This window comes from Rhinolophus ferrumequinum, chromosome 3 (genome assembly GCF_004115265.2).
Source record: "Rhinolophus ferrumequinum isolate MPI-CBG mRhiFer1 chromosome 3, mRhiFer1_v1.p, whole genome shotgun sequence".
Classification (NCBI taxonomy): Eukaryota; Metazoa; Chordata; class Mammalia; order Chiroptera; family Rhinolophidae; genus Rhinolophus; species Rhinolophus ferrumequinum.
In genome coordinates this window covers 22902685-22929762 of record NC_046286.1, presented here as the reverse complement: position 1 = coordinate 22929762, position 27078 = coordinate 22902685, and the positions used below count along the sequence as shown (strand labels likewise).

The 27078-nt window shown below is 33.2% G+C and overlaps 1 protein-coding gene across 1 annotated transcript in view; it reads left to right on the top strand.

Moving 5' to 3' along the window:
* BMP5 (bone morphogenetic protein 5) overlaps positions 1–27078 on the top strand; it is a 111334-nt gene that overhangs the window by 70292 nt on the left and 13964 nt on the right. The window contains exons 3-4 of the mRNA XM_033103610.1: positions 3221–3369; positions 24773–24967. Coding sequence (XP_032959501.1) covers positions 3221–3369; positions 24773–24967 — 344 coding nt within the window. The remainder of the gene's footprint in view (positions 1–3220; positions 3370–24772; positions 24968–27078) is intronic.

Below are 27078 nucleotides of genomic sequence, written 5' to 3'. Positions count from 1 at the left end.
AACTCATATGTTGAAGTCCTAGCCTCCAACACTTCAAAATGTGACCTTATTTGGAGATGAGGTCTTTAAAGAGGTAATTAAGGTAAAATGAGGTCATTAGGGTGGGCACTAGTCCAATAGGACTGGGGTCCTTATAAAAAGGGAAAATTTAGACACAGACACAGACACAGAGAAGCAAGATGATATGAAGACACACAGAGAAGGTGACCAACTACAAGCCGAGGAGAGAGGCCTGGAACAGGTCCTACCCTCACAGCCCTCAAAACAACCAACGTTGCCGACACCTTGATTTTAGACACCTAGCCTTCAGATTGAAACAACACATTTCTGCTTTTTAAACCACCTAGTGTATGGTACTTGTTAAGGCAGCCTTCGGAAACTAATGAAATACCATTCTGAAATATTTGCTTACATGCATCCATGTAAATGGACTTTTTTTCCATTGACTAGAATGCAGACTTTAATTTTAGTTTCATTATTATAACTGCACAAAATTTAAAGAAATTATATTATGGATTCATTTCTGCTATAAATGCACATATTTTTCTACATATGTTTTCTTCCTACTACATTCCTTTTAAATGTATTAATATTTAACAAAATGTTATTACTTACTGTAAAATTTATTTTAAAATGCCAGGTAAAAATGTTAAGACAGGGCAACTTTAACAACCTTATTTTATGTTGTTCATAGGAAATATTTAATACTTTCTACTATTTCTTGTGAGATAAGTGCTATTCTTTAGTGGAGTAATTTTATACTTCAAAAGACATTACATCTAACTTTCTATAGCACAGATGGGGATTTATTTTTAACAAGCTGTTATAAAACTTGCTACGGGAGAGAAAATTACAGAATTACTACCATTGAACTTATGAATTGGTTCTCCCAAAACATATTCTCTTGTCTGTAGGTAATGTAGGAGGCCTTATATAAAACAGGAGAAATTAAAGAATAGATGTTATCAAAAATAAAATTTAAAAAGTAAAAAAAAATAAAATAGCTTTGCTTAAGAATAAGAAACCATGGAGCTTATGAAAGCAATTGTACCTTTACAACTTTTCAGAGTTGAACCAGAAATAAACAAATTTTTCAAACTATACTATTTGCCTTAATTTACCTTCTAATGAACTGGGATTTGCATCCCTGAAATTCATATATTCAGGGCTTGCTTGAATTCTTTGGCTGTTGCTTTTTCTAAATATATCTATTAAATATAGAGCCATTTCCCTCATAGACATACTCGAAAATTGTGGGACTTGAACATAGATAGGTAGGGGAATTTTTTTTTTTCCTGAAAAAATAGAACAATTGAAAAAATATCACTTTAATAGCTGCCTAAAGATATTTGTGAATTAGTTGAAACTGCTGTCAAAATTTACCTCTTTGTTCTTTTTGTTTGTTTTTGTTTTTCAAAGTTTTACTTATATCATGCCAAGGGATATTATTTTAAACTTTGCAGGGTTTATTAGAATATTTTTACTATATTTCAAATGAAAGCATGTTTGAAAGCAGGGTAGCACTTTAGTATTTCCCAAGATAGAGGATGACTCCTTTTGTTTTTAGAAGCTAATGAAATGATTAAGTTAATTCCAAGATTATATTCTTAAAGATATTTACTAAATATCTCAAAATTTTAAGGATAACCTTTTCTTGGATCCTGTTTATTTGGTGGATTTTCCAATTTAGGAGGAAAAGGGAGAGTTTGATGACATTCCATCATACTGTGAATATAATTGGTTCTTCAAATTCAAGTGGGAGCAAATTGAAACTTTTCGTTGCTTTGTAATATGCTTGTCCTATGTCTTTGGCATCTCAAACTGAGTCACATATTGGATCTAAGAAAGTGTCTGCAACCCGTGAAGGAGAATGAAAGTTGTATCATTTAGAGCAGGTTAGCTGAACAATTTAATTGATCATAATACATTTATTTTACCTTTTCTAGATTAATGGAAGAATGGCATAAATCAAATTGAAATAAAGAAATGAAGATGTAATTTCTAAAATATTGCTTGAGAATCTTCACTTCTGTTAAAAATAGTTCAATTTTCAATTATAGAGCATTTTTCTAAAGGAATAATACATGTGCATGATTTGATTTTATTCAAAATTTCACCTTTGTGTTTTGTAAGCCACATTTGAAGTGACTTCTATGATGCAGATAGATGGCAAATGTAGTAGAAACCTATCTAACATAGCTTATGACACAGTTCGGATTTCCCCATATAAATAATGTGCCGTTAAACAGATTCAGCGCAGTATGAAAGATCATAAAAACACATAATAGTGTATTTCTGTTCTACTTTGAAGGAGTTCCGATGTTTCACCATTAAACCAACACTCGATTTCTCCGATGTTAAAGAGCTGTTGTGAAGATTAAATGTCCAAAATATGTAACGTTTAACTCAGAGGCTTCCTATAGTAAGAAAATAATAAATAAAATAATTCATTATAACTCAACAAATATTCATACATTTGTAAATTTACCATAATACGAAAATTAAAATTAGTAAATGCTAATAACAGTAACATTGTGGAGATTTTCCTAAAACACACAAGTTCATCTTCATAGCTATTATGAATGTTAAAGCAAGTCAGGGTAGATTTTTGGCTCAGTTGATGGGATTTACCCCTTAATCCACTAGTGCAGTCTGTGACCCTGTCTTGGACCTTTGGTATCCATAAAATAATTTATAATAAAATGGAAAATGAAACTAAAAATGAAAACTATAAAACAAAATGGAAAAATATGTAATAAAATTAAAAAACAAAACAAATGGTGAACTATCTCGGTGCTCCATCCCTTTGAGAATCCATAGTCATCCAAACTGGAGAAGCTACTTTCACTTCTGTCTGTATGCAGTTTAATCTTTGTCAGTGAACTTCCCAGGAAGGGCTACTCACAGATTGTGGTTATGGGGACACTGATTATTAGGGACCGAATCAAGCCCATGAAGTCAGTGGGTAAAGGGCAATGAGGAGCAGGAAAATGAAAATTACTTTCAGATATTCCTAATCGGCACCAGGTTTGGGTTAGGAGTCTAGCATTAAATAAGTTCTGTATCTTATTACTCATCACTAGAGTCACTTGTTTCCCTTGTTCTTTAATTAACTCCTGTTATTTTAAAGAGTGCTTTTGTAATGTTTTCACTTAAGTGTAGGAAATGATGATCTTTGTTCCAACCTTTAACTTTTTTTTGTTGGTCTTTTTCTTCTCAGGGATGCAGATCTGTTCTTGTTAGACACAAGAAAGGCCCAAGCTTTAGATGTGGGTTGGCTTGTCTTTGACATCACTGTGACCAGCAATCATTGGGTGATTAATCCACAGAACAATTTGGGCTTACAGCTCTGTGCAGAAACAGGAGATGGTAAGCACTGAATTGCATGTATTTGTTGTGGTGCTTGTTTTACACATTGAGAGTTTCAGCTTTTTGTGAAATTTCACCAATATATACTTTATACTTATGATGTGCAAGAACATATTCCATAGGATAGGGCACTATTTTAGTTAATCGGTTTATGAATGCATTTTATTGTCAAGCTCTATGGTGGGACTGGAGAGGTAAAGAAGAAGTAGGTACTATTCCTACTCTCAAGGAACTTTTAGTCTTTTATTGAAGACCTATACAAACAAGCAGAAATACTGTGATATAATAATACCAAAAGAAAACTATATACTGAAAGCTATGGATCTATGTCTCGATTGTGGTGATGGTTACAAAACTATATAATTTGTAAACGTGAATAGAACAATACATGAAATAAGAATAAATATTGCCATATGCAAATTATATCTTAAAACCTGACTAAAAATAGCAAAGAAATATATGTTTTAAAAGGTTCTAGGGAAACAGACAAGAGAGCTATTAATGATACAAGGGGGAGGCGAGAATGGTGAGGGAAGAAAAGAGTGATGAAAAATGCAGAAAATAACATCAGGTTAGGTCTTAACATATTGTAATGTTTGGTGGAAGATAAACAGCTCCAAAATCACCTGAGGAAAAGTTCTGTAGGAAATCTTCATTTCTAAGAAGCTCTAAAAGATATTTTTATGCTCTCAAGTATTCATTGAGCAACTGTATGCTGTGTGCTTGGCTAAGTGGCAGAGATAAAATGGTGAACAAATACAGAGTTGGCTTCACGAGGCTCGCAGTTGAGACTTCATGAGGTATCAGGTAGTAATCACATTCATGTCACCACATACTGAGAAGAGTTTGATGGATTTATGAGTATTGAAAAGTAAGTGAATACTATTCTGCAATAAGAAAAGATGAAATAGTGCCATTTGTGACAACATAGATGTTGAGATTATTATGCTAAGCGAAGTAAGTCAGACAGAAAAAGACAAGAACCATATGACTTCACTGATATGTGGGATATAAAACTGAATGCAACAAAGGAACAGGACAAACAAATAAAGAAACGAAAACTCATAGGCTTAGACAATAGTTTAGTGGTTACCGGAGGGTAAGAGAGCAGGGAGGGTTGTAGGTGAGGATAAAAGAGATCAAATATATGGTGATGGAAGGAGAACTGACTCTGGGTGGTGAACACACAATGTGATATATAGATGATGTATTACAGAATTGTACACTTGAAACCTATATATAACTTTACTAACCATTGTCACCCCAAAAAACTAATAAACAAAAAAAAGAAAAGAAAAATGAGTGAATTCAAGCTACAATGTTGAATATCAAGAAAATATGATTAGGGAAAAAGTTGGGGGGGGTAGCTATTTCAGAAAAATGGAAATGAGTTCACAAACTGTGGTGAGAGGGATTTTGGTACATTGGACCAGGAGTTCAGGAAAGCCAAAGCGAATTTATTCAGAGCCTTTTCTGCCTGTGATCGCTGAAAGAGTTCAAAAATTTTAAATTCAACATAGATGTTCAGGCTATTTAAAATTTTATTTGTCATGGTAGGAGGATAAAACACAATTTATTTAATGACTTGTTAGCTTGATTAGTAATTTTTAAATATTTAGAAGTGTACCAAGTGGACCTACATGGAGCTCTTGCCCCACACCATGCAAATGTTAGGGTCTGGCCTATGGAGGGTGGTTTTTAAAGGGATGATAATTAGAGATCATGCCTTATTACGTTTTACTGCCTTTAGTTATTCACATGATCAGGCAATAGAAACATTGGTCCTAGAATCTGTCTCACTCATTTCTCCTTGCTTTGCTTAATGAACTACAGTTAAGCATATATTGTGTCTGTCTTGGATGTCGTACACAGGGGTTCATTACTGTAAGCAATAGGACTTCATGGTGGCATTGGTTTATCTATAAGCATTTTCACAAACTAAGAATAGAATAATACTATAACCAATGTTGTGACTCCAATGATTTTTGTATATGGGATGAGGCTGACAGCCACAAATTAAGTCTATTCCAGAGTTAGTCTAGTGAAGGTTTCATGTGCCTCAGATCTTGAGCTAGAAAAAAAAAAAAGTGTTTTTACTGAGTGTTATAGACAAGTTTCAGACATTTCCCCCCAAAATTCAGACTTTTCCATATATTTTAATTATAATACTGAACTTTTTATAAACAATTCAAATATTTTGAATTATAGGTTATTTTTTCAATTATGACTTTGAGAATAGAATTCAGGATTTTCAGAGTGCAAGCATTATAAATGTAGACTGAGAAAAACACATATTTAAATAATCTTCCAAGAATTCTTACAATGTTAAACTACTGTATATTTACAGTCAGAAACGTAACTGGGAAATCGGCACTGTAGGGGTAAGCCAGTCATTTCTTGCCTGGTATGCGGCCGAAACAAAAAAGATTAAATTAATAGTATGTGCTTCTCTCAATCTTCTCCTTGGGGATATGCTTGAAATGTCTAACTAAACAACTCAAGAGATCTGTGAAATATGATCAGCCTGCCTCCTTTTAATTCCCTCCCTCGCAACCACCCCACTTGAAAATTCTGAAATTTATCTTTTGTTTGTTCACTCCTTTTCTTATATTGGTTCTTTTCCCTTTACTCTCTATATAATTTAGCTACTATCTGCTTTCAATTTATCTTTTTCTCTGAGAGAACTACATTATATTTTGAGTTCACCTTGATTTATTTATCTTCTCTTATAAGGGTAATTTTACTTTAAATTACCGTTGTATTATTTATGGTAATTTTTTAGACACGAAAATAAACTAATATTTCACTCTTTTCAAAAGTTTTCAAATTCTTTATTTAAGAATTAGGTTTGAAATATACAGAATTTTGTTGCTCTTTTTGATATTGTATAATATGATAATATTAAAATAGTTACATATGCTAGGCAAGCTGGCTTTTTGCATTTAAGCAAAACAGATTTTAACTAGAGGTAGAGCATATATGAACTTAGGAAAGCAAGTGACCCTTCCAGTACCTTCATTTTATTAACTGCAACCTCTTGATGAATATACAGGTGATATTTCTCTATAAATATGGTTAACCATATGCTTCCACTTATTACTGTTCCATTCATTAAATACTGTTGATGTTCTCAACATGATATTGCTTTAGACAGAGCAGACAAACCATCTTTTATTTGCAGTAATGGATTCTGAATATGTTTAATTCTTTGCAATAGGATGATACTCAGGAAAGTCTGCCTTCAAATTCATTTGTTGACTATTTTTCATTTATTTACTTGTTAGACATAAAATTATTGAGTGCCTGTACATGCAAGAGAAAATGTTAAACAGAATATAACCTGGGAGAGAGACAAATGTAGTCAATTTTAGAAAGAATAAAGTACCCTAAATGCTAAGAATTGTGATACAATCAAGACACTATAAGAAAACAGAAGAGAGATAGTTAACTCCAAATGGGACACAGACAAGCAGACCATGGTTCAAGTGGCTTTTAAGGTAGTTCATCTGGGTAAGATTTCAAGAAATGGAGATAAGGAGGGAGGGAGTTGTAATGGTTTATGGAATGGTCATGAGGACAGGAGGAGAGTTCATTCCTGGATGAGTAAACAATGTGAGTAAATGCATAGAATGGGAAAATGGTATGATATAGTCTGGAAAAAAATCAGCAGTCCATTGTTGGCTAGAATAACTTTCATGTGAAAAATATGATTCTAGATGCTATTAGGAAAGTGATTTGGAGACAAATCATAGAAGGAACATGAAATTTAACATGTATATTCTTGTAGGGTGATCACACTTCATAAAAGATCTAGACTTGTTGCTTTAATCAATCACAGCAACACCATCATAATTACATGTTGGAATGAATATCAGTTTCATGAGGTCATGGGATGTGTCTTTCTCATTCACAATTATACCCTTGGTGTTTGGTACAATGCAGGTTGTAGGTATGAAAAACATGTCTCGAATAATCATTGAATGAGTTTGTGATTTAAAAGGCTCTTTTAGACCACCTGACACTGAACATGTTACTCTGAAGAGGATATTCCAAACTGTAAATTTGGGATGATTATTAACCAAACCAGTTTGGTGTGATATAGGTTTATAGTACCACAAACCACAGTGCAGTAGTTAAAATAGTTTCAATCATAAGGTAAGTAGAAAGTCAGTGATGAATATTATTAAATTTTGTTTATCCTGCTTCTGCAAAGAAAAAATAGCAGAGGGCTAAATATATTTTGAAAATAAAAAGACTGCTGAAATTAAAAGTAGCATTACGATTCCTCAGAGGACCTGTGGAAAATAACTCAGTTTGTGAAATATTGTTTTTAGAAATATGACAAATGAACTGCCATGGATTTGGCAGGAGAGTTTAAGAATATTCTTTTTTTTTTATGGAGAATAGATTATTCTCTGAGCTTCACATGTTTGTTTCAGTAAACTAAAGCAAACATATAAGCAAGTAAACAAACAAACAAAATCACTGCTTTTTAATGGACAACCTAGATTCCAGACAAGTGGTTGTATCCAATTGTGCAAAACCAGTTTCAGAGTTCTCAGACACTCTTCCATGGCTATTAATAACCTCTATGATAACATATGTACTCTTTTTTTTTAAATAGCAAATAGGTAGGTGTAGGTCTGTCTTATAATTTATTGTAAAATTTTCAGTTCCCTAAATTATAAAGATTATTAATTATCTGACTTATTAAATCTTTACTAAAATTGCAATTAAATTTATGGTAATTATTATCCTTTATACATATATGCACAGAGTTTATTACACAGATAGCATTTTAATCTAGCTTTTAAGACTTAGGGTTTTCACCCCAAACGTTATAATTTTCTATTGTTTGATGGTTTGAAACTTCCAAGTAAATTAATTCTTTTTTCAGACTTAGGTTTATAGAATACTTTAGAGATGGAAAAACAATGATAGAATTTTTGGGATCATTAGAATGTCTTTTTAAAAACCCTATGTTTTCAGACGTTTTAGGTTTGGCAAAACTTAGAATGAATTTTGCCAGTGACTTTTTTCCTCTCTATTCAAACCCACTTATACGTCAAGGAAAATTCAATCCGTATGTTTCTGATTCATTTGTATTCAAGTCATCAAAATGTTGTTTTGTCAAAGTATTGTTTAATGTCCAAGAAACATTATAAGGTTCTTTTAAAAATAAGATTCTAAAATCCATTTTTCTTCAAAAAACAAAATTGCGGCCTATTTTTCAAGCATATTAAGGTAAAAATTCAGATTTAAAGTCATAGATCTCAAAGTTTCACTAAATTTTGTAGCCAAATCAAGAAAAAAAATGATTTCAGAGGTATAGTTATCAAATTAAATTCCAAATAACTGATGCTTAAATATAAGTTAAATAAATGTGTAATCATTGCTACAGATAACAGAATTTAAAGTTTTGATACCTAATTTAAACAAGGAGGATAATTAAATAGAAGAGATTGCTCCACTCTGGAAATGTAAATTCGAAGAAGAAATCACGAGGGAAGGTAGATTCAAATCTTGGCTATGACAAAATATTTCATATTGTAGCCATAACATCAATAAAGTGAGTGTAATAGTGATTACCTTGCAAGGACAGTGTGAGGCTGTATTAGATGATAGTGTCTGGAACCTACTTGGACAGAAATACAGATCTTTGTGTTGAGACTTTTCACTTACTCCAGGTGGCACTCCTTTAACTTAGGATAGATTCTTTTATTGTGGAGGGTTTACAGATGTTTTAAGGGAATTTTAGATAAATTCACAAGTGGTAGTCCACCAGAGAAAGGTAAGATTATTGAGGTAAGTTCTTAAACTTTGAGATGGTTATATTATTAGGCTCATGTCTAATAAGTTTGGTTGATAAAATGATTAATTGGTAGGAAACTACAAAATATATTTTTATCTAGGTTATGAAGCCAATAGAAATGAACGCCCGGAGATATATGTCATGATCAATTGATTGTTTATATTGGTTGGGTATTCATAGATACCGGAGTATATCAAGTTATTATTATTTACTATGGTACTTTTCTTGAGGCCCAACCATTTTATTATTAGAAAAATACCACATAGTTTTTTTGTGAATAACTAATTGCATAATGAATGTAAGGAAAACAAGCTTTTTGTCACTTGGTAGAGTTATAGACGGGGATAATTAATTAAAGCCTGCCCTATATTACCATCAGGAAAATCTTAGAACCCAGAGATGCCTCAATGTAAACTACTAGTATTTGACTAGTAAACCCATTAGCAAGACTTACACATCAATATGGCTTCTTACAAAGATCACAGAATTACAAGCACTATTTTAATGCTCATAGAACACATGATTAAATAAATATGGATAGTCTTTGCTAAAGAGTAGGGCCCAATAGTTCCTAATACATGTTGTGCTGATATTTATACAAAACGGCATAAAACTCCCAGTATATAAATGACATTTCCTGTAAAGAATTACAAAACTGAAGATACCTTATGAGTTGATTGGAAGAACATTAGAGAAGACCTTGAAAGTCAAGGAAACAAACCACTGTAATTGTTTCATTCTTCTCAGATTATAGCCCATGTTGGTCAGCAGCTGTATATCCCAGACATTGTAAAGGGGTAAATTTATAGCTCTTTTTCTGCTTATTAGCATGTAAGAGATTTCTTGATTCCATTTTTAGAAGATATCTATATCTATATCTATATCTATATACATATATCTTATATATGTATATAGATATAGATATAGATATATCTTATATATGTATATAAGATATATATTTATCTTATATATATATAGCTATATATATAGATATCTATATATACCTATATATATAGATATGATATATATAGATATATATCAGAGCTTTTCTAAAGGCTCCAACTATTTAAATCTTATTTTCACCAATATTTTTTTGTGCAAATTTAAAAAAATATTCTTTTAAACTGTATTACCCAGGGTTTTGCCATGTTCTCTACTCTTCAACTTGTGAGGTTTTTTGTTCATTCCTGGAAATTGATAACTGCTACAGCTACATTAACAATAAGGAATGCGATTCGCCATGTTTCTACAACTGTGACATGGTTTTTATTCCTATTGTTCCTTACTACATACAGAGTAATTTAACATACTAATAAAAATTTTCTTCAAAATTGCAATATCTTTTGATATCTCCTAAATGTGCTATGATAAAAACATCAAATTTTTCAAACATTCCATGAAATCTTTTGATTTATAGAATATATATTTCTAATTAAAATTATATTCTGATATCTAAAGTCCTTATATATATTAAGCAAATGTACAACTTACTAACTTGATATTCTTTTGTCTTTGTTAATGTGAACTTCTTTGTGTAAGATTGTTCTTCAAGTACTATCTCCTTAAATTTGATAAGTCCTGGAAGCTATTTTTAAATGAAAGTATCTGGTTAAATAAATTTGTTGTGTTATCCTTAGGATCCCTAAGACACTCTTTTTTACCTCAGGGGAAAAATTTCCAAATTAAGCCCCTGTGTCGTCAGATGACTATCTGTGTCAAGGGTCAGATGATCTATGTGGCTGGTTAATCTGAATATCAGCTGACATAGTGCGAATAAGTAGCGGAAGAAATTCAGAGATCAAGGGTGATATTTTTCTTTTTGTCTTGCTGTTTTGACTATAGTTTCTCATTATTATTTATCTAAGTCCAGAAAGGTGAATTATGTCCACTTATCAGAGGATCTTTTAAAGACTTTGAGATTTGATAATATTTTACTCCCTTATCTGAACTTTATCTTATAAAGCAATTAAGTCATTTTTGTTCATAAAAAGCATCTGACTCCCTTTTGCTGAATTTATGGTGATGACAATTGATTTCAAATAAATAAATTACAGAGTCTCTAGCCATGAAACTGCAAGAATCACATATCTTGCTAAATGTTCTGGAAGGAAAAAAGGAAGATATACTCCTACAATTTTTCTAGGTGAATATTAGTAGAAATGAAGTAGTTCTGTATGTACTGTTTAATGTTAGAGCACACTTGCTTAACTTTTGGATGAGTATTTAAGAATAAATTAGGAGGACAGGGTTTTGCCATGTTCTCTACTCTTCAACTTGTGAGGTTTTTTGTTCATTCCTGGAAATTGAAGAATATTTATCTTCAAACACTTAAATGAATAAAATAAATAAGTGAAATGGGGTTATTTTCTCATAGCCCAGAAATTAAATCAATGTGCAAAAAGACAAATTTAAAGACAAGAAAAAAGTGCCTAACAAATGGAAATTAATGGCTATAGAATTGTGAAAGAATAAGCTATTTGTGACCGGAAGAATTCACCATTTGTTTGCTTTTTGTCTAGGGATTATTATATTGCATGAGATAATTTGTCGAATCATTACGATATATAAGCATATATTTACACTTTAAGCTTATACATATGTAAATATTATATTCAGAGAGGGTACCATGAATAGAAATGCATCATTTTAAAGGAGCCTGATATTAAATAGTTACATTCAAACCAAAACTCAAGATATGTAAAATCAGAGATGGAGAAGCTGGTAATGAGGCAATATATCCCATGACCTTTCTTTCTTTCGGAGTAAGTATGCGTGTGTGTGTGTGTGTGTGTGTGTGTGTGTGTGTGTGTGTAGAGGGGGAATATACAGGTAGAAACACATTTGCAAGTAACATGTGAAGGATCAGATATAATTTCATAGTTAAATATCTATTTTTTTGGTTTTTAAAAATAATTTATTAAATTTATTGGAGTGACATTGGTTAGTAAAATTTATATAGGTTTCAAATATACAATTCTGTAATATACCATCTATATACATATTCCATTGTGTGTTCACCACCTAGAGTCAGTTCTCGTTTTATCACCATATATTTTGACACCCTTTACCCTCTTCTACCATCTCCCCTCCTCTCTTACCCTCTGGTAACCACTAAATTGTTGTCTGTGTCTATGATGTTTTTGTTGTTGTTGTTTGTTTGCTTGTCTTGTTCATTTGTTGCTTTCAATTTTATATCCCACATATGAACAAAGTCATATGGTTCTCTACTTTTTCTGTCTGACTTATTTTGCTTAGGATAATAATCTCAAGATCCATCCATGTTGTCGCAAATGGCACTGTTTCATCTTTTCTTACGGCAGAGTAGTATTCCATTGTGTGTATATACCACATCTTCTTTATCCAATCATCTATCCTTGAAGGACAATTTGGTTGTTTCCATGTCTTGGCCACGTAAATAAAGCTGCAATGAACAGTGGAGTACATGTATCTTTACAGATAAATGTTTTCTGATTTTTTGGATAGATACCCAGAAGAGGTACTGCTGGGTTGTATGATAATTCTATTTTTAGTTTTTTGAGGAATCTCTGTACTGTTTTCCATAGTGTCTGTATTAATTTACGTTCCCACCAGCAGTATTAAGTTTTCTAAAGCACTCTTCTTAGAGCATTTAATAGGGTTATATTCCCTTTTACTTTAAGTGCCACAGAAAGTTTTTCAGTGTCATAACAAAGCAAAACTTAGTCTAAATGTTTCCAGAGAATATTAGAGTGGCTTCTGTTTCATATTTCTATAAATTTTCAAAAGCATTTAAAACATAAATGAATCTATGTCAATGTATTAGTTTCTAAAAATCTTTTTTTTTTTTTTTTTAATAAATCAATCCATGAAGAGAGAGATTTAAAATATAGCTAAGAGAAACAACTGTATTGGTCATTTTATGTGAATGATTCAGAAAACTTGAGAAGAATTCCTGTATTTTTATGGTAACAATGACTTGATTTCTACTTAAAATAAATGACATAGATTTCCCTTGGGATTTGAAATCAGTATTTGTTAATTTTCCAAACCCATATAAGCTGTGACCTATGGATTTTTTTTAACTCATATAATGTCTTAAAGCACATCAAAGAACATAAATATTCCTGTATGCTTTAGATTTTTGCTATTGCCCACTGCATAAAAATGAACAAAATTATCAATATGTCTTTCATGGCTAGAGTAATTAAACATAAATATTGGAGCACTGTTAGATTTCTACTTTGTTCAATGCAACATCCTCTTAATTCTATTAATCATATAAGATTTTCATAAACTAAGTGTAGTTTTTCAAACTCATGTATTTTCAAACTTGCTCTATTTATCAAAATTTATTTTCTGTTTATATAAAAATCTATTATTTTTGCAGTACTTTTTACCAGCATCATTTATCCTTCCATGCTAAAATTTCATTTTTATAGTTCTTCATGATTAATCCAGGTTTTACTACCTAGATACATCTTACTTTATGTTATATAATATTCAAACCATGTATTTACTGTGACAGTCAATCAAAATTATATTAATAACTAACAAAAAACAACATTTCCTGAAAGCTTACTAAATACCAGGCATTTTGCTAAGCTCTTTAAGTGGGATGTCTACTTTATTTTCGCTATTATTATCCGACTTTGTCCATGAGTACACGTGGCCTTAGAAAGTTTAAGAATCTTGACCGTGAATCTAAAAATTATTTGTTTTCAGAGCCAACTCTTATATACTATGACTCTCACACATTACATGATATTTTTATAAATTCGAAACTGAGAAAAATAAATTTTTATAATTTCCAAATAAAACAATGCTATTAATAATGATTGTCATGGAATAAAATTGAATTTTATGTTGGATCTGTTCGGAATTACCTTTTTTATATTTTCTGTATGGAATTTAATCGTGATCAGGCCCTCAAAAGGTAATAGCATTTTTATCATATTTTTGTATTCTAAATCTAACTACAGTACTTCAATAGTTATTTTAGCCTCGTACACAATTATAGTTAATTCGATAAATTCATAAATTAAAAAAAAGACTTCTCTTCTGCTGATGATTGATTTCAACTTGTAATTAAATTTGGCCAAATTTAATTTTTTAGTTTTAATTTGATAATGAACTTCCCCCTTCCTTTGTGCCCTGTGTTGTGCACTAATGTATTTTGATAGATTGTCCTCCCTTTGTTTTCTCTCCTTCTCTGCCTTCCTTTCACTTAATCCTTACTCCTCATCATTGGATTCTCATATTTACCTCCCCCAGCCACTCTTAAGTTCCAACTGGTGCTCAAGTTTGGAGTTTAAACCAAGGTGCAGAAAACTCATCCTGAGGCTAGTCAAGCATGCAATCCCACCCCCAAATTAATAGCTTATTATATTGCAAAAAGTCAGTATGAAATCAGCCCTTTCTTTCATCATACCATGTCTTCTCCTATTATCAAAGTTGACAGTGAGTTGGTGTTGTTCCAATCTTAAAGCGGTCTTGGACTACCTAAATTGTGTTTTGAGAAGCAAAAAATGAAAAGAAAAATCTCTGGCAATGAAATACATTTTTAATTTGTTAGTGTCCTTGGCTTTCCCCCGCCCCCCTCCCATAAGCAGAGTTTAATTGGGAGAAGCGTAACTACTTTTCTAAAAACCTTTGAAAACATATTTTGAACAAAATGGTTTGCATCTAATTTACAGATTGCTTAGTTCTGTTGAAAATGAAGAACTATGATTCTGATTCCTTTTTAAATATCTATATCTGTATTATACTTTTCTCTAGTCAGAACTCTGTAATGGGCCTCTTATAGCCCATGTTAATCTTGTAGAATAATTTGTAGTGAAAAAATAATTTTCCCTTATAAACAAATGTTGATAGAATATATTCAGTAATAAATTGAAAACCTTGAATTTGCTGTTTTAGCATATCTATTATATACACAGTGTTTTAAAGCTAGGTTTTAAAGGCAATTTTCTGTGTTTTAATTTATAGTATGTTCATATTTAAATGAGACCTGTATGGTAAACATAATTTGCTTATCCAAATTTTAGCATCACAATTCAAAAACATACATGAAAAAGAGTTTTGAAATCAATGAGTTAAAGTAAGCAGAGACAAACAGGAGTTAGTCTTGCTTCATTATCTGGTGAAAGATGTATTTTACCATTTTTCAGGTTTCCCTTAATGAAAATGCAATGAAAGTGTTTGGCTACATCTGTATTTCTGTTTTTGATTTTCCCTAATTCAGAACAGTAACCATGGAGCACCAATCTTGCCCAACAAATGCCAATGTCAGGAACATATTCCAGTTTCTGTTGTTTGTTATATTCCTTATTCTAGACTCCAACCCGGGTTTAACTAATGATCTGAGGAGTAAATATTTTCATGGTAATATCGATATAGGGCCATGAAGAATATGAGATTCTCCTTATTCGCAACATACACTAATGTTAACTCTATCTTTCCCATTGTTCTTTCCACTACAAATTTAATTTATTCTGGAACATATTTCTTAAAGTCATATCGCAAAAATACAGCAGTCCTTGTTTTGCATCATGAGCAGAGTGCACATCGGAAGAAGAGAGAACCTTTAGTCAGTGTAAGGTGTGAGGAGTCACTGTGGTTCTGTGTGGCTGGTGGAAGCTCTGTGTGGCTGGTGGAAACTTTGGCAGAGCTGGGGGAAGCTCCCAGGGGATAAAGGAAACCCAAAACGGAAACAAAAGCATCCAATGACCTATGCCAATAGCATGTACTGCAAGTGGTGATCAAAATTTGAAATTAGAGGGGAAATATTTTGATAGGTAAATGGCATATCCCAACTCCTTAAAATGCATACTAATTTCTCTGTATTGTGGCAAGTTTCCATTTGAGTGGAATAGAAACTGGGGAAACCACCAGCCCTTTCATTGCTGGCAAGGAGTGCTGCGTGCTTATCTTCCCACTTACTGAGGGAAGTCCAATCTTGAACTTAACAAACGAAGCGGCTGTAACATAGTTCTTGACAGACATAGTGTGTCTGTCACTGACAGACCTGTGAGATGGATGGTTTTCCTCCAGTTTTCCTATGGTGAAAAGCAGAGACCCAAGGCGAGCATCAGCCTAAACAATTCCTAAGAAAAGGGAACACTATGTACTTAAAGGAATAGCATACTACTTGAGGGTTGACTGGCTGAGTTAAATATCTGACCCTTTTTTGAGCCTTATTTTATTAATTTTTGAAATGTAACCATTGTTTTGTTATGAGCAGTAACTAAGATGATGTATGTAAATCAACTGGTAAGATACCTAGCTTCAATTAACGGCAGCTGCTGCTTCTCTTTCAACTCAGGGATATTGAATTTGCTAACCTTCTCAATTCGCAATTTCTCTGATCCTTTTAAAGGGCATGTTTGTTACTACTTTTGGGTACCAGCTATATTTATATGTGGAAATAGTCACATGATTTCTCTCTGAAGTAATGCAACTGATAGAAATATGAAAGTTCTACTTATGCTATAAGATCAGATGATGCTGATGACCCAGGTTGACCAAAAGTAAACATTCTTGAAATCCAGCTATTATTTGTAATGTAGACAGCTCAGAAGGATGCTTTTGTTTGGGGTGCCAACGTGAAATTATGGTAGTGTGAGATCTGGTCCTTATGTGGGACTGACAAGTTTACAGTCTTGCCATAGACAAAGACATGAGAAATTGGTGAAGAAAAATTCTGCTTCTCTTCAGTCAGAAGAATATTTTGTGACCCCCAACCTTCATGTGTATAAGAGAGAATTAAGTCCCAAATGTCTTACTTCTTTTTTATTTTGGCAAAAGTAAACACTTACGATGGCATACACTGGGGGTGCCAAAAAATGTATACACATGACTTGTATTCATCTTTTTGCTATTGGTATACTCGTATCTTGAGTATTACAGTTTTAATACAGTTTTTTCCTTACTTAAAATATGCATACTTTTTTTTGGGGCATCCTCTGTATATTAGGTATCTTAGTATCAGTTCTTCACTGCATATTTTGAAAAATACCCTTTACTTTTTTCATTCCTTCTCTTTACTAGGTATCAAGATAATGTATTTGTCTTCCATTTTGGTGGTATTGAACTATTTTAAAGATTCTAGAAGTGGCTTGTGATTATTTCACAGGTTCATGTATCAAATTGAAAGAAAAGGTCAAACATTTAATGAACCATGCTTTTCTGTATGATAAAAATTCTTTTGAATAATATATCATATAAGCTGGTAGAAAAGAATGTTTCCTTTAGACACTCATAAATTTCCCAATTAACTGCATTAAGTTCATTTCAAAGACCAATTTCCCCTACTATAGATAAAATGCAGTGTATGAAATTAAATTAATTTCACTGCTACAAAACAATCTAAAATGAGTTTGAAGTCTAAAAGTTTTTCTTCATTGATATCTTAATACATAGAAAGAGTTTCTAAAGACCTTTTCGTTGATTTCTGCTGAAACTTTGCTTCATAATAGTTTTATTTAAATCTCCTATAATTTAAATGAAAGATGTGTGTGTGTGTTTGTGTGTGTGTGTGTATGTACAGTTTTTTATTTTAAAAAGTCACATAGTAACTGGAAAAGAGACTAAAAATAATTCACTCTCCCCATGTTTTTGTGAAAAGAATGTTTCTGCTTTCTTAAAATAAATGACTGTAAGACCAACTGCTAACCAGTCTTTTGGGGGCATGTGACAGATGATGTCTGTAAAGCTTGTAGAGCCTCAGGGGAACGACGCTATATATAAAGAGAAGAGCTATTAAAAAGTAAGTGCCTATGTGAAGGTAAACTGCAATTCTCAGTTTCAGATTCATATTTCCACTATCTGAAAATAGGGTCCATATAAAAAGCAGTTGTTGGGCTTGTCATGCCTGAGAGAATACACCTCCTCATTTCAGACTGGTGTCCCACAGAAGGTGACTAATCATTTTCCATCACTTCGGTCCCCCCCTCAGTGCAGCAAAACATTTGAGCATTCTGGACAACTTCCACAACTAGGCACACACTTCTGCCCTTGTTCCTTTATGATTCTCAGCCTTTCTTTCCTCAGGCCCTTCCTCCTGGCGTCCCATGAGCTTCAGTTCTCAACTGTTTGCGATTTTCCCCCATCAAGCCTTCCGTCATCATGCCGGTGTTTCTGATCAAATATCCACTTTTCTAAATCCTACTACTTTCTCAAACTAGACGGAATTACAGCCCCTTTTGCAAAATTTTTAGAAATAATTTCAATTTATTTTAAATCTCTTCCTCCTTTGAAATTCTCTAACCCTCCCACACACCCAATCGCAGAGGAAAATGGATTCCTTCTACTGCCATATTACCAGGAATTGTAACCACATTTCTTATCTGCAGATAACTCTCAACTCACATTTCATGTCAATTCGTCAGGATATGGTTTCCAATTGCCCTCTGTGGATTTCATACCTCCCGTATGTATTTTTCTCCTTTAACATCAGCCATAGAATCCTATCCTTATTCACATATATTATTACATTTGTTCCTTCCTTCGTTTTTGATGCTTTTTCATACAGAATATAGAATTGTAAATATATAATATTTAATGTAACATAAATTGCTAATTTTTAATTTATTGTTTGAAATGTCAGTCTAAAGCAGAGAATGGGAACCTGTAGAAAAGGCATTGCATGAGGAGCCTGGTTGGTTAAATAGAACCCCAGAAATAGTATAAAGAATCACACAAAAATCTTAACTATCTTGTAGTCTAAAGTTCGAAAATATTTTTTTTTGAAATACCACTTAACTGTGAGCTTCCAGTATCACTGAACTAGTTTAATATACCAGCCTTTCTTTGTTTTTGAGTTTATAAGGTAATGTAAACCATCAAAAAATAAGAAAATTCTGAACACACATGTAAAATTCTGTTTGTGATACTTCAAATACATGTTCTTATATCTGGCAATAGGTCTGTGCTTTTACTATCAAACTAGAAACTATGCAAAATGTTCAAATTATAACAGAGTTGAAATTCAGAGCTATACTGCAATGTGCTTAATTTAAGATTATACAGAGTTACAGTGCATATGGAATTTAAGCAGACAAAATTGTATCTTCTCCACATTCCTTAAAATCTGATATAAAAATGATTTAATCTATATGCTGGGTAGAGAATTCTGCACATTTTAAATCATCTGCTTCTAAAAAGGGTAAATTTCCAATACAATTTAGAGTCATAGAAGCTATAATTGAAGAGCATCAGAATCCAATTTAATCATACATTGAAAATAACAAAGATGAGGAAGATATTTGAATGAGAAGCGATGCATTGATTTGTTTTCTATAGTCCATCAAGGATGCTGCAAGAGAGTTTTGAAATGAAGGAAAGGTAATTTGTGCACAAGTTCTATCACAGGTGTTTTGGGTTAAGCAGTCAATTACTGTGGGTTTATAGGAGAGAAAAAAACTGGAATTTATGCTAACATCTTACAGTGATATCAACGTTTAGACTCTGATAAATCCTCAAATGAATGTTTTCAAACTGTGTATTCTGGAGGGAAACTAAATGCTCCTATTTGGAACCACTTATCCTTGTAACATCAACATGTGTCTGAAGAGCTGTTTTATGTCAGAATCTCCTTTAATAACCCTGTTTTTAAAGAAATAAACATTTTGAAAGTCACATTTTCCAAAAAGAATGGTCTGAAATACAAAACCAGTGAGTTTGGAATGGATCTGTGGTTTGCCAGCTTACCTGACTATGATTCTAAATTTGAAATGGTTGTGTCCTTAGTCAGATGTGTATACCAGACCCTGACCCCAGTGCTTATACCAAGTCGTAAGGGTCAGAAGAGCAGATCTGGAAGTCTTGAATCTCCAGCTTCAATTATGACAATATTTAGTAGGTATGAGCCCCATACCTACTTGATTGCTGTGCGAAGAGAATAATTTTTTCTCTTTTAGAAGACATCATCCTAGCCCCATCTTGATTCACTCTGTGGTTAACACAACTGAGAAATTATATTACTGTATATTGGCTGCCCAAATTGTTTCTTTTCCCTCGGTACCTGTACAATCATTTTGAGAGAAAATAAGATGGCTAACATATGAATAGTTCTAAAAATTTTTTTCATGCAGATTTAATGGGTATTCATTTTGTAAATGCTAAAGACAAATACCTCTGCCAATACCAAAGTCTGAACTCCCATTTTTGTTCTTATTACCCCTTTCATTTTATAATCCAAGGGTTCTATGACACACAAACCTGGGATAATTGGGCACAAACAATGTTTCTTTGGGTCTAGTTGCCGTCAGTAACATCACTGGAATGCTGGTATATCCTTCAAAGAACCTTCCCTATCTCCTCTGCCCTCCCGTTTGTGTGGGAGCCCCCAAGTGTATTTAAGCTTGAACAACTCCCAACAGCCAAATTCTTCTCCTTCTCTTGTGATCACCCTATACATTTACTAGATTACATCTCTTTCTTCTTCCTAGTATACAACATTAGGGCATGGATATGCTGCAAGGGAAGTGTCCTCTTTGTCTAAGAGCAATTTCATCCCAACACCACACTGTCTGTTGCTTTGGTACATTTGTTGGTGCACTTTAAAATTCCCAGTGCCATCAGATTCCTGATTTGCTCACCTTTAAGCTGCTACCTCTCTGAAGCTCATGCTGACACTGATCCTGATGCTGGTACAGGAGATAATCTTGGACCTACATTTCATTGTTGCCGTCCTGTACCAATAGGGAGCTGCTTGGCGGCCTCTCTTCTGATGTAGGGAGAACCTTTTCCCACCACTTGTTAACCAAACTCCAAAGTAGTGATACCTTTCCCACCCAGTATTTTACAGGGACTTAAAGTAAAAATTTCTATTAGATTTTCTTGAATTCCCTTTGTTCTTTAGGAGTTAGTCATGCAATCTTATTGGAGCTGTGCCAGAAGGTACTCCGAGTTACAGACTCAAGATCACTGCTTCCTTATACACACTAGGACATTGTTCCGAATAAGTGAGTTAGGGATTCACCTTTTCCTTAGGACGAGTTCTTTCCCATGAGGTCACTCCGTCCTCATTCAAATACATGCCTGGTGAATTACGCCCGCCAATGTTCTAGCTATGCTTACACATATCCAAATCCTAAGATGACTAAGCTTGGGCTCAAGCTAATGTCTTTACCACCCTTTTAATGTAATATTTTTTATTACCCCTCCCCATTTTTATTTTCACTGTATGGCCAATGCTTAATCTTTATTATTATCTATCTATCATTCCACATATTTTTAACTGGAAATCAAAACTAAGAATTAGCTTTGAAAAGTAAATCCACAGTGCTACACACCTACATATAGTCTTTTAAAAATCAAAATGTGTTAGGTAGGCTTCTTTATTTATATATTTCCAATGTCTAAATCATACTGTGCATTTAATAATAAAATTCAACATGTTCAAATACATTTTATGAAAGATTCACTATTTTCAATATATATGTAATAGAGTCTGGTTTCCCATTAGCACTTCTAACAAAAACAACTGTTCAGCCATTCACAAGGTTTAGTCTACATAATCAATGTAGGTATATTGTGTCTGAAGGAGTAGGTCAAATAGTTAATGCTTCTATAGTGTAGCTCAAGACCAAGAGTAACTGAGCAAGCATTAACTTATGGAATCTTAATAGTCACCTCATTGCTGAAGTAAAAAGGAAACCAAGAGGAAACTTAATAATATCAAAAGTTATTTTAAAGGGAGTTCACATTGGTTTGAAGGGTACTTTGCTTCACACACAATATCCACCTTTGTAAAGCCCAAGAAACCCATATTTGTAACATACACACATCTTTACAGTTTTCAGAACATAAATCTTTAGAGCAGTATTATTTCTCTACAGATAAAAATTAAAATATTGAAAGTCTTTAAAATAATAATAAAAGAAACCCTCTTGCAAACCAAAGGAAACTTGGAACTTTGTGTTAAGTGCTTATTTAACTATAAAAGGCTCTGTGTGTGTTGTAATGAATGGAAAACCGATTTTACTATATTCCATTTGTGAACATCTTGCAGCAACCTATTCCAGTATTAGAAAGATCATATATTAAAAATGATTTCTTCAGTCATCAATGTACACAAGTAAAAATTTAGTTCCTGTTAAATTAACACTTCATTAAAAAATCAAAATAAAAGCTCGACAAATACTTTTTATGTTGCACTCCAAGACAGGAAAAAAAACCCCAAAAAATCTGAAGAACAGATTGCCAGTTATTCTATTCCGTAACAGTTAAGTTTCTCAGTTCTTTCTTTTTTTCTTCTTCTTCTTTTGCTGAGCTCTCTGTCACTGGAAACATCTTAAACCAATTTCAAGTGCTACACCTGAATAAACATGTTGTAAAAGTGTTTATGTATTGAAGTGGGTCAGTTCAAGGTATGGTATTTGGCTGGAACTTCTAATTTCTCTTTTTACAGCAAGAGGGCTGCCAGAAGGAGGAAGTCTGAGCTGAATTAATACATTTGTTACAGTGGAAGTAGAATGGAAACTGCTCTGACCACAAATCAAACTGCCTCTTTCACTTATGCCAGTGATAGAGTTTTTCTAAGAAATATAGACTCTGGCATAAAGCCACTGTAAGTTTGCATTTAAAAGAAAAACCTATATGCTTATTTGTTTAAGGTTTACTGCTTTGATTATTTGTAAGTCTTTCTTTGGACTGAGTGTAGTGGCATTTGTGAGGCGGATGGCCATTTTAATACTTGTAGGAACTGAACAAGTTTTCCCAATATGTTGTAGAACAATTGTTGAGGACCCCGACGCTGCCTGGATTGGTGCACACTTTTTTTTAAACCAGTACCTCCACATTTAAAGGACCTCTGTGTCTGTCCCAACAGCTGTACAGCCTCACATGACACACTCTCATTTTCTGACGGTAGAAGGTCTCTGCACAATACAAGTATACACAAAAGTGTTTATGCTGCCAAAATAAATTTTGTTAAGAGCAAGAGTTTATTTGCTAAAATGCCATTGATGCCATTTCAGGGACTTGTTTTCCTTTGCTTCTTCTAAGGTGGGTCAGGTCTTATAATGGATTGAGGTTGCTCCACAGTCTTTGCTGAATAAATATTTTAAGAAAACATGCACAACTCTCATGGGGCAAGGCAGAGTCAATCACGCACATAATTCAGACCACATAGATTACTGTTCAAAGACTAGTAATTTTTGTATCTAGAGGGGAAATTTTGCATGGATTTTGAGTTTCTCAAAGAAATTTACAATTTAAGGTTAGTTCATCCTCTCTGGGTGATTTTCATGGAAGTAGATATCGGCCAATGGTTTGCTTTATATATATTATATTAATAAATATCATTATATATTAATATTATATATAATATTTTCAGTGATAATTATTTTAAACTAGAAGAGTATATACCAAGAGTGAATTGTAAAAAGTAGAAAATAGTAATACGTAACCTGTAGTGTATTTGTGGATTCAAATTAACTAACACATGGAAATTAGTAAAATGCCTAGCACGTACATAGTGAGTGCTCCAAGCATATCTGACATTATAATTAGAAGTATTATTATTACTACCCCAATGGGAGAGGTACTTTATCAACACCTAGTCTCTAGGACACCCTGATATCTAAGCTACTCCTGTATAGGCCCTTCTTCTCTGATATAGCCACACCATTGGCCCAGAAACATCTGGGATGCAGGCTGGTTTAGAGACTAAAGTCAGACTCCAAACTCACATGGCATTTTTCTCCTTTCTGAAAATCTACGGTTTGGTTTGCATCTTCTGGAACCCTTTCAGTAAATATTCCTCAGCCGGGGAAGAATTCTGAAATTTTCATGTTTACATCAAATTATTTAGAGAGAAATTATTCTTGAGAAAAAAAAAAATCAGAGCTTAAACGAAAACTCTATCTCCAGCAGGAGCTTCTAGAATGACCTGTGAAGAGCATGAAGTAGGGCACAGCTTTGTCAGTTTTGCTGAGTACAGGCCAGAGTTGAAAGGTATGGGGAGGGAGGCTATCAGCACTAATTAATATTTGAAAGATTCGAAATAAACTGGAGAAAGTAGAAACATCCAGCCAGCCATTCAGCTTTTATCACTTAGTGGGAAATTATAGGGAATTTAAAGCAGAAGAGCTCATAGCTAATATTTTTTAAATTGTTATATCATATGGACATTTCCAGGCTGACCTGGAAATTTCCAACCTTCCCATTTGTAGTACTGCTGAGAAGTTAGTGGAGGCAGCCCCAGGGTGTTCTGTGGTAGAAGAATGATGCAAATGGAAAAACCAAGCATGGAGGCGCGGTTCTAGAAGAGGGTAAACGGGGTCTAATATATGGTGATGGAAAGGGAACTGACTCTGGGTGGTGAACACACAATGTGAGATATAGATAATGTATTACAGAATTTTACACCTGAAATCTATGTAACTTTACTAACAATTGTCACCCCAATACACTTAAAGAAAAACGAAGCATGGATACTTGTCTGTAATAGTAAACTCTCAATGTTTATAAGACTCTTTGGCCTACTAAGAAAACATTCTGGTAATGCTTTAAAACGTTTTCCTTTTTCAAAGGACCCTCAGAATTCATTCACGTTAGGGAAGCTTTCTCTCTTTTTTATAAACCAAGTGCTTGTATGTTCTGTTCTAGGACGCAGTATCAACGTCAAGTCGGCTGGTCTTGTGGGAAGACATGGGCCTCAGTCAAAACAACCGTTCATGGTGGCTTTCTTCAAGGCTAGTGAGGTGCTTCTTCGATCTGTGAGAGCAGCCAACAAAAGGAAAAATCAAAACCGCCATAAATCCAGCTCTCATCAGGAGTCCTCCAGAATGTCCAGTGTTGGAGGTAAGATAACCACAGCAACAGTTGTGCACAGAGAGTTACGGGGTCACAGGTTCCAAATCAAGTAGCGACAATAAATTTACCCTCTGGATATCCCTTTATTTGGTTTATTAAATCATCCAGCAATGTTTCTAGCATCCCCAGAATGTTTCATCAGTGAATCACTCAGTAATTCATTTTAAATAAGTACGGCTTGCCTTCATATGTTGAAAGATTCAGTTCAAATTAAAATCAAGCTGGCAGTAATAAAATTATGAAATGGCTCCATCAACAAAGTCTAGCCAAAGTTGAACTGCACAACTGTTGAGCTGACTTCCCCAGGGCCTCTCAAATATGGATGGGTAACCAGGTAAATTTAACATAAAAATATTTCTTTAGTCCTTAAAACAATACCAGGGAGCTTAATTTTTGTGAACCAGGCAGCTTAATTTTTTTTCTGACAATGGAAGCAGGAATTAAGATAGTTAAGATAATATTTATATTGCCATTAATTATTTGGAGGGCTATTATCCAGATAATCTGTTTTAAGTGTGTGTGTGTGTGTGTGTGTGTGTGTGTGTACACACAGACATACATATAAAATCTAACAATATTAAAAATGCACAACTGATCCCAATGAACTTGCAATTTAATCCATTAATTGGTAGAAAGGAAATAAAAGTACAGTTGATATGTGAATTTGATGTGACTTAATTATATTATGTATGCCAGTAACTACCTTGTTTAGTCCAGGCTGCAAATAGATTTTCATAAGCTGTTTTTAGATGAAAATGATGGCTATTTTATTCTAAGAAATTATCTTTACCTCTAAAAAATAAGTCTATTTGGAGGGGAAAATTTACCCTAGAACATTCCAATTCAGTGTAACATGCTTGTTCATTTGTAAAATATGTATTCTTCTATGTTAATAGCCACCACATGCTGAGTACTTGCAAGGCACAATAGATGAGCTGGTGAATAAAACAGGCATAATCCCTGAATATTGTTTTTCAGCAAATTAGAATGCTTGACTCTTCCAAAGAAATACATTCAGGGTTTGCCATTGTTCCTGAAATCTTCATGTTCTTTCCCAAATCACTTGAAACTGACAAATCATAATGCATTTTTTATTACTCAAACATGTGTGAGTGTTAGATAAGAATGATTATAAATAAGACAGAAAACACATAACTGTTTTATTTATATTTTTGTACCTGGGACTCTCAACAAAAATACTAAATGGAGTTCACTGGAAACTTCCTAAAGTATGAGCACCAGGAGAATCATGTTAGAAAGAAATCTATTTGGTGTATTTAGCAACAGAAGCAGGGGGAAGATTTCCATATGGGATTACATTATACTGAATTACATGTATGTACAGAGGGATGTTTTAAAATAATTTTCCAACAAATAAGTTTAACCACCTTTTTCACTTGAAAGTAAAACATGATAGTAGTGCCTTATTGCAAAGCCATTTTATAGAGATCTTCACAAGATATTTAGTTTGGCAAAAATTGTAATTGGTTAATATGAAAGATGGAGAAAAATAACTTTCTAAGACCTTTTCTTCCTTGTAAATACTAGCCTGTCAAAGTTGTATATTTTTCTTTTCATGTAGAATGGTTCTGAAATTGGTTGAAATGTTTTTAATTTAATGTAGCAGACTGTGTTAAGTAAAAGGTTTGTTAAACCTTGAATAGAATAGTAAATAGTTTTTGAGGAAATTACAAAGGGAAAAGCATAAGTTGCATACTTATTAGAGCTCATAACGACTCTGGTAGAGGTGTTCCAGAGACTGAGATCATCAAAGTCCTTTTCCCTATTGGTGAACTCTATTTATCTTCTCTTCCTGACCACAAGTAACAAATGTACTTCTATGACAAGAGATGAATAAAACATATGGAACAGAAATCACATAACTTTTCACCAGTTTCCTAACACCATTTAGAGTACAAAATTATTCTAATATAGACCAATATTTTCTTTCTAAAAAGTTTGTCATTGGCAGCCATTTCTGTGAAATATGTCATAGATAGTTTTGGAGCGTGTTCATATTTTGATAATAAGAAGGAAGAAAGTAGCTGGTTTGTGTCTATGAAACTTAACCTTTTAATAGGTAGGAATCAAGCCTACGG